The sequence below is a fragment of the Montipora foliosa genome, unplaced genomic scaffold (assembly GCF_036669935.1).
Source record: "Montipora foliosa isolate CH-2021 unplaced genomic scaffold, ASM3666993v2 scaffold_284, whole genome shotgun sequence".
In the NCBI taxonomy this organism is placed as follows: Eukaryota; Metazoa; Cnidaria; class Anthozoa; order Scleractinia; family Acroporidae; genus Montipora; species Montipora foliosa.
In genome coordinates this window covers 40,205-52,632 of record NW_027179585.1, presented here as the reverse complement: position 1 = coordinate 52,632, position 12,428 = coordinate 40,205, and the positions used below count along the sequence as shown (strand labels likewise).

Genomic DNA, 12,428 nt, shown 5'->3' with positions numbered 1-12,428 from the left:
GACTTCCTGTTTCTTACGTAAGATTTTGTAAGTCTTTCTTTATTTACGAAAGGAACGGAATGTTACGATATAAACGAATTTGAAACTGGTTATCTTTTTTATTTTTTTTTTCAGTTTGAGGAGATCTTTGTTTGCTTTGTATTAGTTTGCCATCAGGAGTAAATCTCGTTAAAAAGTGCATAGGAATAAGTCGGCCTTGGTCCCTTTGAAGTTGTTTCTCGCCAAGCACAACCATGATTTTGGAAGAAATTACCGGGCTGCATTACATTTCCGTCGCATATTCAGCGTTTCAAGTACTTCTAATAAAATTGAAGAAAACAGACTATCAATGAAACCGTAGCTAATCGAAGGACTGGTTATGAAACCTTAAAGCTTTAAAAAGCGAGAACAATGTTGTCGCAATCGATGTTGAATTGACAGTGACAGTGCACAATCTTTTGTTTTTGCTTCGCACGGGTTCGCAAATTAGTTGCGCATAATTTAATCGAAAGAATTGATTGGTTATCTTCTCGAAGGAAGGTGTGTTTGTGCACCGTCAAGGCCAAAAATACGGACAAAAACATGAAACAAAAAGACTTGCCGAGTTTTATAACCATCTCCATGCATTAACTATGAAACGCAGGGAATTAAAACACTGAATACTGGTTCGCTGAGTGGATGTGACCACGCCTTCTAAGGCTACGTTCACACGGTACCGGACGAATTTTCTACCGGTTGAAAATTTGACCGTACATTTTGTTCGCACGGAACCGTGCAATAATTTTTGCTCTGTTCACATGGAAGTGACGAATCGGACTAAAGTTTAACCTTTGTCAGTGGTTTTACCATCTGTTCATGCGCAGAGCGCTACTTAGCGAAATCCAAAATGGCGTCAAGAAAGAGAAAGGCTAACAATAGTAGCTGAGTTACCACGCATTCATGCAACCACGCCTTTGCCGTGCAAAAATTTAGACGGTCAAGGTGTTCACAGCGCGCCGGTTAAATTTTCGACCGTACCGGCTGAAAATTCGTCCTCGATTTTGGCGGTCAAATTTTTGAACGGCGAGGCGTCTAAATTTTCGTACGTTTAGCGTGGATCCGTGTGAACGGAACCCCTAAATGGACGAATTTTCAACCGGTAGAAAATTCGTCCTGTACCGTGTGAACGTAGCCTAAATTAAAATACATTACAAAGACAAAGAAATTGAAGAAAACGCACGTAGCCAGTATAATGCCAACACGAGAAAGCGCTGAAAATCAGGGTGTGTTTGGATTTCATTGGTTCAAAGTGCGACCTAAGATTTCTCTACTAATCAGCAAACGCAGTCGCCCAAAAACAAGACAGTTTTTCCTGAATATGTGTTTGAGTCTACAGAGTAAAATTCATTCAGGATTTTAGCACTTGACTGAGAAGTTGCGATCGCATGCAAAGCAAACAGTCAAGGTATCATTCCCTCTGGCCTGCAGGAGAAGCCAAAGGGAATGGGGTGCGAAATACTCCTGTCCAATTCCCTTCGAAGCTTCGCCGCTCTTTCCTCAGTCGCGCACTACAAAACTGACAAAAAGTCAGGGTACCATTTAGTCACCACCAGTTATGAACGCCTTCACCCGCCCCGTTGTGGAACGTTCAGGGGTGGTCCTTTTTTCAATTAAGAAGAGTGTTTTGTTTTCTCTTGTTCTATATCTCAATTCATGGTCTTGTCCCGGCTTGTTTATCCCTAAAAAGGATTTATGTTTCCTGATTTCCTCCTTTGGTTTTGCTCCTCTATTACCCAATTTAGTAGAGGCCTTGTTTTCTTGATTCTTGTCCAAAACCCCCTGGAGACCGTCTTGGTTGACTCGGGACCGGCGATCTCAAAGAACATTAGCCGGTTCCAGGCTCCCAGATAGTCGGGAAAAAGAGAAAAGGCGACCCAAGCCCCCACTCATTTTTCACACGCATCTTTTTTTCTCTTTCCCTACTATCTGGGGGCCTTGAACAGGCTAAAAGAGCATTGATTGAAATCCCGCATGCCATTTGTTTTCTTTCATTTATTTCTCATCATTCATAAGTCTAAAGAATCTAAAAAAGAGCATTTGGAATTGTAATGCTACCTAACTTTGCATGAACGTGAAATGTTGCAAGATCATTGCTTAAAACACAGTTTCAGTGCCACGTCATGAAATTTGCTTTCTTTCAGTGGAGATGAGAAGAATCTACATATGGCCAAATTATCTTTTCGTCTGCGTTCGAACCGTGAATTGAAACTGAAAAAAAAAGGAAAAAATGTTGTTAGAGTCGTGATGTAAACACACTAAAAGCTATTTGTCCTTCTATTTTAAACAGCAGCGGGAGAGGAAATTTCTTTTATGATAGCTGTAGTGTAAAACCTTTATTCTCGTCACCAGAGCCTCGGATCTTCTGCCTGCGCCTGACCCGAGCCTCTGGGAAAATCTATGTAAGAGCAAATGCGCCATGGGGTCGTTATAGCCAAAAACTGGCTATTTGAACCTTACGGTCCCTGTCCACTCCTCGTGCAAACATGATTGTACCAATCAGAGACGCTATTGATTGTTCTTTACAAAAACCAATTAAAAGACATTTGGTTTCAGGGTTCCCCAGAGCTCTTCTCTCCGTCAGTCATGGGCAAAAGAGAAGAGCCCTGCATGGGGTCGAAATTGGTAAAGGAATTTTTCGATATATTAAGATTCAGCTTGATAGTGAGACAGTGAGGACAAAGACAAAGAAAGTGGATGATATGTAAATATTCTTCACATTCAAGCTGAATATTTGATTTTTCGAAAATGGCCTCATCATGCAACAAAGGCGCCAAATCGAGTTTGACATCGGAGTCAAAGCAACCTGGGATTACAAGGCATTCAAAGGTATAAAATATACTTACTTATGAACCAATAGCAGCATTGAGCTGAGTCGATAGCTGCCCCTCTTTGACCACAGTAATGGGTATGCAAGGATGTTTATCTTCATCGGGGCAAAACTTTAGATAGTACTGTTAATCATGACAAAAACATTGAGAAAATTAGTGAATACTCGAGAAAATTCAATAATCGAAAGTATTGCACTGCCACCTTTTGTTTGGGTCCGTAGTAAAAGCCATTTCCGAGTTCATATCTGTCCCCCCCCCCCCTCCCTCTTCCTTCAAAGCTAGTCTGAGTGCGAAGTTTTTGTTATGGGAATTAGGTTTACTTTAGATATAGATGAAAACTAATTTTCATACTTCGCACTTAGACTCTCCTTGAAGACGAGGCAAACATGAACTTGGAAATGGCCTATTCGTTGCTGCCGTGTCCCCGACTTTGTATTTGTCTTCCTTCCCTTGTTATCTTAAGTCTGAATTTTTCTTTTTTTTTCTGGCTTTCTTTGTCAGTAACTATTTGGTGCCGTCAAGAGATTATGATAATCTCTTGGTGCCGTAGAAACAGCCTGTTTCCCATATGGAAGCAATTATTTAATGGTAGTTCCTTGTGCTTGTAAAGCCGTAACTATGTAAGGAGAAGAGAAATTCCTTTGATGCACTATGATCCAAGTGATCTTGGATCAGTGATCCTTTTTCGGATCATCCCAAAGGAACGCATCCTTACATTTGGAATATTGCAACTGCTCCTGTTTTGAGGAGCAGAATTGACGGGATATATTGTGACGCTTATAAACAGCGACGCACCACCGGTATTACCTGGAATTCTGGACAAACCATATCACCAGGATTGAAAAGTCAAGCGATGACACAGACATAAAGATGCGAGAGGAAATCTGACTTACATGGCCGATAATCAAGCCTATCCCGTGGTCACCCTTCCAGTCTTCGCCAATGCGTATGAACAGGTGATCATCACTATCCCTTTTTCCGAAGCGGATGTCCACAACCGACACTACAATTCGAAAAAACAAACGAAAATTTAAAACCGAGATTTCCCAGTTCTCATGAGTTTATGTTTCGATGTCAAAAAAGAGTGTATGGTAGCTAGTCTCATCAAATACACCTTATTCCAAAATGGCCGCCATTTTAGTATTCTTTTGTTTGATTGCAAATTGCCCCTTTTGGCCTTGTTCAAGGTCAAATATTCTTTTGAATTTTACGTTTGAAAGCGAGGCCAAAAGGGTCAGTTTGCAAGGCAACAAAAGAATACTAAAATGGTGTCTACCCCATAGCTATCACGGTTTCAGATGCCAAAATGAATATAATGCCTCACTTGAATGGAGTGAACTTGTTTAGTTTGTTAACGTCAACGGACATCCTTGAAGTTTGAGAGCAACACAGTCATTCAAATTAAATCTTAAATTTGAAAGGCGACATTTTAAATATCTATTAAAAACACCACTTTTCCTGAAAACTTGAAATAAATGATTCCTCGTTTTTTTCAAACTGACAAAGGGTGTCTGCCTTGTCAACTATATTTTCAAGGTGGAGTTTACGTCGGACTTAAACACTTATTAACCTTCATTTGATTTCATCCTCCTTATACAAACATCAGGCCCTTCAGCTTCTCTCCGGAAAGTTAACATCTCCTCAAATTTTATTTGAGGGTAGGCATCTCTAAGAAAAACAGCAAAAATTTACGACGTTGGAATGAAATTTAATTGTGATTGATATTGATCGCTGGATATGTGAGGGTTGGAAAATGAACGCGGGTCATCTTGTTTAGATGTGGTGGGTAACTCAAAGACATGCCAAGATTGTTAACAAGTATTTGAGGCACAATAAAAAAGAAAGAAGAATTGTCCAAGTGCCTTAAGGCCTACCTGATACATTTCCTATAGGTTATGGGAAATACAGCATAATCAAAATCCCCAGCGCCGATTGGCTGTTCTAATGTAAATTATGCAGAAGACGCTCAAGAAGCTTTGAGAAAAGTGCTATACCCATCGATCTTACCCTTTGTGTTTAAGAATATCCATCCTGCTAACCACTGTGAACATCATCTTCTTCTTCGTCCCCCAAAATGCGAAAGTCTGTCATTGACCATGAAAACCAAAATGCGTGAAAATATAAAATCCAGCTAAGATACGCGTGGCAAGACATGGAATTATTTCTTAACTAGTGGAGGAAAAAGGCGCGACACTGACAAAGATGTTAGATATTGAACGAGGCAGCACCAAGAATATGAAAACAGGGGAGAAAATGAATGTTTTACCTCTCGTACGGAAGGCTTTCGCTTTTTAGCTTGGTTTGGGAACAAATCCAACATGGGGTGATTTTTCGACTCCGGTTTATTGTCATCTGAGAAAAAATAAACAGACTATTAAGGTTAAAAAACAAGGAAGCAACGACGAACTTCCCTTGAAATCCATGTGTTTTTACGCTTCAGGAGTCCTTTCGGATCCCGGGGAAAGGCATTTAACAAAAGAAACAGAGAAAAAAAGAATCATGCAAAGAAAACTCTGTATTAGATATACAGTCATTTGATTGATACAAATTCCTTTAATTTGTTTGTCATTGCTAAAATGGGGGTTAGCCGAGCTGGCATATGCATAGTTTCGAGTTAACATTCTTCAATTTTTCACATACTCATGAGGCTAGGGAGATTCAGAAGGAGAAACGAATTTCAAAGAATAATTTATTGGCCATAATTTTTGTATTTGGTTTATAAGGGTTTACCAATAATGATTAAAAATGGAATCTTACCAACCGTCTCCACTTTAATCCCTAAACCTCTTCGCTCAATCTTGAAACATAAAAGGGAGAGAACGCTTCTAAACATTAACGAAATGTACCTGACTCTAAAACAATATATTTTTTCGGCCTTAAATCTTTTTGCGGAGCTTTAATCTGTTTTGTTTTGTCCTGTACTAGATTAATTAACACACAAAGGGAAAGACTTGATTGGCCGGAGGGCTTTTCTGATCTTTTCTGTGAAATAGTACAGGTGCTTTGGCTTAAAAAGGCTTCACAACATAAGCAAAAGTAGGAGGTGTGGATACATTATTGAAATTAAAACAGTGTATGGGTGATCCCTTCTTCTGTTTTGCAGACAGCCAGCCGTGGTGCGAGGAGGTTCACGGTTGTGTGGTTCACCGGGCGCTTGTCATCACTTCAGCGCATATTATAATGACTGTAAATTGCTGCAAAGCAGGTTTTTACAATACCACAAGATTATTGGCGTATTCTAATACTCTGAGAGCCTTCTTGTCATTCTTGTTGACTCCTTTTCCAATCCACTGAAACAAATGGCAAAGAACGAAGTTTAGCAGTTAGATTTCATTGAACGGAATTGCATTGGCCGGCATCAGGGTTTTCGGACGTATTTCTGAAAACACCAGACGTGACAGTTTTTGGCACCGCTAGGCTCCTTGGAGCGCCCGAGACAATATGGCCGCCTTGTGACAAGGGCGAATGCATGCGAAAGCAAAACGTGTAAAATGACATATCTCGTGCATCCCAACACACACAGATAAGTGAACAATTTTTTGTCATGACTGCGGATACGTAGTTGGAGCAAAAAATTCCCGACACCTCTCCTTCTTAAGTAAAGGGAGACGTGATCAAGGAAGGGGCCCAGAAAAAAGCAAAACTTGTTTTCTGTTTGCTACTGGTAGACACAGTTATCATAACGACACACAACGAAGTGGTATTACCCGGTAGATCCTGGTTCCATTGTCAACTATCATGACATCATTCGAATCCAGTGCACCTCGCTTCAAAGCTGTTTCACGGACACAGATATTGCGCTGGAAATACAAAGTAAACCAAAGAATCTTTTTGCTGTACATCTTGAGACAGATGTGGAGAACGACTTGGCCAATATTAAATTAATTACGATTCAGTAAAAGCGAAAGCTCATCGCCGTTAGTCAATGATGGAACAGCTTAATTAACAAGTTAAGAAGCTTGAGTAATTAATACATGCCCGTAAAAAAGAACTCAAAAAAACGAATTTTGTATTGTTCAGGCTTTTTCCAAATGATTAATTTGTTTAACTGTGATGTTCTCTTCTGGTTCTCTTCGATAAATGTCGAGGGCTTGGCCCCACGAGGCCACGTAGCCAAAAATAATTGCATCAGGAGGGAATTTGCCGGTTGGGGGTGTAGGGATGGCGCTGTGGTAAGAGCACAGTCGCCTCCCACCAATGTGGTTCGGGTTCGATTCCCAGGCTCGGCGTCATATGTGGGTTGAATTTGTTGGTTCTCTACTCTACACCGAGAGTACGTACGGAGTGCGTGTACTCCGGCTTTCCCTAATCCTCAAAAACCAAAATTTGATTTGGTTTGCATTGATTTGCTTATTTCAATTTACAGTGTCCCCAATTAGTGCTCCAGCACTTTTGCATATCAAGAAGTAGAATACAATGAGAAATTTTTGAAAAATGTAAATAAAAAAATCTACGCCTGCGGTACTGAGAGAATAGAGAAGAACTCTGAGACGAATCCTGGGCTCACCCCAAATGGTCCTGTTATGCGGAGAAGGCGCGTTTTGTATTGTGAATGAAGGTTACAGTTGACGCTCTCTTCAGACCTGCGATAAAATAGATGCAGATAATGAGATTACACGCGAGACAACACCGATGAAATGGCCCTTCTAAATCTTCATGGCTTCTTCGTCATCGTTATTGGTTCTTCCCCGTTTGCCTTGGATGCAAGAGATGTGCTGAAATTAGTCAAGCAGCAAAATCCGTTTGCCGTCTTTCATAAGCGTGAAGCCTCACCTCTCGATTTTGCGCTTGACTAAGGTTGCGAAATCGAAAACAAGGTAGGTGAAAAGGGTAAGGATCGAATGGGGAGCTAGCGCAACATGCAGTGATGTCTAGAACACTGAAAACGTCACATGAAGTCGACAATGGCTTTAAATGTTCCTATTTTTTTCCTTTTCAGGAGAGCAAAGTGAATATCCAATTTCGCACTAGAGGGATTTTGTATAACAATCAATTTGTTAAATTTTTGACATTCCCATGTGTTTCCTCTAGACAGTTTAACCTCGCTCGCTCACCAAGTGGAGCCTCTATCCCCCATATTTGGCCTGTGAGTCAACTCTTTCCCGAGTAGATTTACTAATAGAACGCCTCCCTTGGGAGAATCAGCGGGCCAAGAGCCAATCAAAACAGAGCTATCTCAGCGGGAAGGGAAGTATGATACTTTTCGCGGGAAAAACCTGTTCCTAAAAATACATTTTCTCGGGAAAGGATTTACTCGAGGAATTAGTAGAGATAGAGGTTCCCGTTAATGATTTCCTGCTTCACTGTAACTGTACCCCCTGAATGGGTTAGAATATCGCCAAAGTGTGGTTGCAATGTTTTGGCTTGCGTTTCCGCCGTAGCTTCTTTAAAAGAAATATATTTCCCAGAGGAAATTTAACAAATCGAAAGTGGTTCAGCGTTGTCTGTACTCTTATCGACAACGGTATTCGTCATCACAGTGGTCACAACATTTTGAGCACTGTGATGACGAATACCGTTGTCGATAAGAGTACAGACAACGCTGAACCACTTTCGATTTGTTTTTTACCACAATATTCAACGCCAAAGAAAGTTTTTATTTTAGAGCGTGACCAAAATCATGACTTAAGGAAAGAACAATCGTTTCTATAACTTCCTCGCAATATGATTGGTTTATTTCCCAAAATGAGCGTTCTTGATTGGCTATTACACTGCGTGACAAAATTACGCGGGCAAGACGCGTACAGCGTTGTCTAGACTCTCATCGACAACGGTAAATTAGCCAATCAGATTGCGAGATTACAGGCAACTGTGGTAAAAAAATGGATTTATGCTTAGTGTGACATGTTTAGTTAGTTATTTCCCATGTTGCAGTTTGGACATTCCTGTCATCCGGAAATTTCTCCAGATCTTTAAGCTTGGAGGAGGCTGATTCCATAAAGTCAAATCAAATTTTCCTCTCCTCACCCCGCTCCCTATTTTTACTTTCTTGTCGATGGCGGGTGTCCCCTCACCTTTGCTGGGATCATATATTCTATATTTGGGCATTTCCTAGGTTACCATGCTGATTTTCAATAAACGGCCTTGTCCATGAGGGCTTGGCCAAAATATCCCAAACAAATGTGGTATTAAGAAAATAACACAAACAGCGGTGATAAACATTGTATTCCAACGCATTTTTATAAACCTTGACGTTTCGTATGCTAGTCAACACACATTTTCAAAAGTGATCGTTACAATTTTTTGAAAATTATATATATATCGTAAACATTAGGGGTCTGGAAACTAGACTGAGAAAAATGATCTGCAGCAGTACGTGTCTAGACATAATGAGGAGTAATAGCTAAAACAGCAATAACTTCTCACCACTAATATTGACATTAAGGGAAGGCTTTAGCTCTTGAATGAACAAAGTCTCTTTAATTTTGCAGTGAAAGTCAGTTTTTCCGGACGCTAAAATGTCAAAGTGATCCCATTTAATGTCGTGGCCAGTGGTTTTCACATGATCAGCACTGGCTAATGAATGGTCACTTTTAGCTAGGGCCTTGAAATGTTCTGTTTTTCTGTCATGGAGAACAAGAGTTTAAATGTGGTATTATTTGTGTCCCAGCAAACAGTGCTCGCCCAGAGCAATTCCTTGCCAGCAATGGCCAGCAATATAAGTCATATCAGACTGTATGGAGCATGAAGCATAAAAAAGATTCACTGTTTTTTTCATTGACTCACCCTCCTTTTAATACAGTGAAGTCTTCAAAATAACCTGTGAACCGCTTCGATTCGAAGTCTTGAACTTCTCTGTGAACAAGTGGTGTTCCATCCATCTAAAAAAAAACAGGCAACGATTATGGCATAACTTTATATGTTTTGAATGCTACCTGGTAACCTTTCAAAGGAAGTCTGAAATTCTTTTCTTTCTTCCTGGAGTGCCTATTTCCTCGAAAGGAATTTCTTGCTAAAATCACGTCTCTCACCGCTTCATCCAAGGCCATTGCATTGTGAAGACCTTTTTCGTAAAGTTCCTTCGGTGCTTGCTTTCCTACCCAGCAGTGAATGTCGTAGCTTATCTAAAAGGTAAGAAATACTTATGAACACTAGTGCTGCCATCTCAAGTCTAATTGCCAACAATTTCTTATGAGCGCAGTTCATTCTCGCGCGTGCGCACGGTTGAATGAATCGAAGGACACTGATTGCCTACCAAACATTCTGCTGCTGAACAATCAAAAAAATTGCCTGTAGTAGCCCCGACGTTACTTAGTTTTTCCAGCTCTTTTAAGTCATCGACAAACTTAGTGGTTTTTATAAGCGTCTTTCATGTTCCCAATTGATTGCCGGAAGGCGTCAATCGTACGTTTTCAAGCCCTCATCAGCGGCTATGTATTTTTAACAGCAGTGAAAGAAAATTAGCAAGAGCTTCAGGCAAACTCCTTATCATTCCTACCGTGGTATTTTTTGCACAGTTCAAAATTATGTACACTTCATCGCTGAAAAACTTTCCTTTGGCAGCTAATTCCCATTCTACAACCTCCTGAAAAAAAGAAGGAAAATATCCGGCTAGCAAGTGCGCTCTTTGATTACTAATCAAGCAAGGCACCAATGCAATCCTCGCTGCATTAGATTGTCGATTAGATTTTTCGGTTTAGAATTTTATTAGGCCATCCCCCCTTTTTTTCGTTTACCTTCGAATGCGTTTCCCGATACTGGATCGGTCGGTCGGATTGAAAAAAAAAAAGTTAAAAAAGTCACAAGAAGACTCTGAATAGGAATGGTTTAACTACGTAATTACTTTTTTTTTGAAAATGCCAAAAACTTGGGTTGGTCGGACGACGGTAAACGAAAAAAAAAGAGGGGATGGCCTAAAAAAATTGACAAATTTACCGGCCATGCGTTATAGTAGACAGTTGTTTAGGAAAGAATTATTTCTTGTGTCTGTTTTTACTAAGGTTACTTTCTCCCATACTGTTGGACCCCACCCCCACTGACTTCTCAATTTTGCTTATATTTTGCCAGCTGCTGACTTACAGTTACTTTTCCCTTATTTGGAAAAGGAAGTGTACTTCTGAAAAGGTGTCCTCCGCGAGAGGAATTCATTCCAAGCAAAGTGGTCTTAAAATCGCTACGTTCGAAAGGTTTGTTATGTTTAAATTACTTCAATTTCGATTTGGAGTCGTCTTAAACCTCTTTGAGTTTTGAATGAAATTTTAAACCGCATTAAACACTTTTCCCGAAAAAAAAAAACACATGAGATGATATTCTGGCTAACTTTTTAAAATTATGCAAAAGTTTACTTGAGGTACTCCAGCAGAATTATATCAGTTACTCTTGAGGCTATAATTTTTAAATAAGCTTCGTAAATCAGTAAAACTGCTTTAATGACAAAATCTGGAAACTATCTTTTATGTGCGATTGAAAGAGACTCTCTTTTCGCCGACTTCAGGTTGAAAATGTTTATAGTTAATTATGGATATCCCTCGTTTTTTCTTTTCAAATCGCCGATATACAGAGTCATTCAGATGTTAAGTATACCAATTGTGAATAAAAAGTAGGGAATCCACCAAACTTTTCAAAAGTCCGGAAAATTAAAGAATTTTTGCAATTCAGTGTTGAGTTATCATTAATAATTACATGCCGAAATATGTTATCGACAAAATGTGAGCTAGCGCCGCTGTTCTCATTAACATATTCGTTCTAAACTAAGATTTCAACAATTTTCCAATATTCTCAGGAGAGAGTGTTTGAAAAGACAAACTTGGCCGAGCAAATTAAACGTAGACAGGGTAAGTATATGTAATCAAAGCATATTTTACCGCGATGTATCTTAATCATTGACAAGCAATCAATAGAAGGAGAAAAAGCTCCAAACTTTCAACTCTGACAAATATAAATCGTCTTACGCCTTCTTCGGTGACTTTCCAAGCTTGCCGTCCGGAATCTTCAACATGTCTGAAACGTTCCTTCCATAGTCCCTACGCAGGGCAAAAATGAAAATTTCAAACTGTAAGAAGCTGTCTGCCACGCAATTTAAACTGAGCCAATTTTTTTTTCGCCTTACAGTAATCTCTGGATTTTCGGGGAAGAGCTTTATTTCCTCATCTTGCCAAACATATGGCGTTTGTTCCATTTTTTTTAAGGACAACGCAACTCGAGGTATTCTCAAATATGTTTTACCGCGAACAGATGAATTACAAACAATGTTCGAACGCTGGAACAAATGCTACTCCTTTAACCAAATTTATAGAAACATTTTACTGTCAAAAAGAAAACTCTTGCAATGTTACTGGTTAGTATACACAAAAAAAGTTTTTATTTTGCAGTTTCTAAACAAGAACCTTTTGTCATCGGCTTATGCAGGTAGGCTTCTTACTCGCTTATGTGAAACTGTTCTATGCATGGAATTTCACTCGTTTTAATTATGTATAAGTTCAACTATTGTCATCCTGAAGAACTTATTTAAGATACTTCGGCACCTACAGGCGGACTGAGTTGTGAAAAACAGCTTCGTTTTCCGTTTTAAAAGCTTTTATTGAAATGAATTTTTTCGTAGCGCTGTGCAAAATGTGACGAAAAAAAATTAAAGTAGGTGTC

General features: G+C 39.6%; 1 protein-coding gene across 2 annotated transcripts; it reads right to left on the bottom strand.

Moving 5' to 3' along the window:
• Window positions 1–2,073: 2,073 nt before the first annotated feature.
• On the bottom strand, window positions 2,074–12,027 carry LOC137986714 (gelsolin-like protein 1). Of its 2 annotated transcripts, XM_068833660.1 has the most exons (15): window positions 11,896–12,027; window positions 11,738–11,809; window positions 10,285–10,371; window positions 9,818–9,910; window positions 9,573–9,667; window positions 7,354–7,429; window positions 6,554–6,646; window positions 6,065–6,136; window positions 5,604–5,643; window positions 5,113–5,198; window positions 4,854–4,930; window positions 4,417–4,514; window positions 3,740–3,849; window positions 2,862–2,969; window positions 2,074–2,226 (listed from the first exon to the last, which is right to left on the bottom strand). In XM_068833660.1, exons 1-14 carry the CDS (start codon window positions 11,962–11,964, stop codon window positions 2,862–2,864), a joined length of 1,176 nt encoding a protein of 391 aa, XP_068689761.1. In that variant the 5' UTR covers window positions 11,965–12,027; the 3' UTR covers window positions 2,074–2,226. The 2 variants fall into 2 exon arrangements, with proteins under 2 accessions (XP_068689761.1, XP_068689762.1); XM_068833661.1 differs by lacking the exon at window positions 9,818–9,910.
• Between the last annotated feature and the right edge of the window lie 401 nt (window positions 12,028–12,428).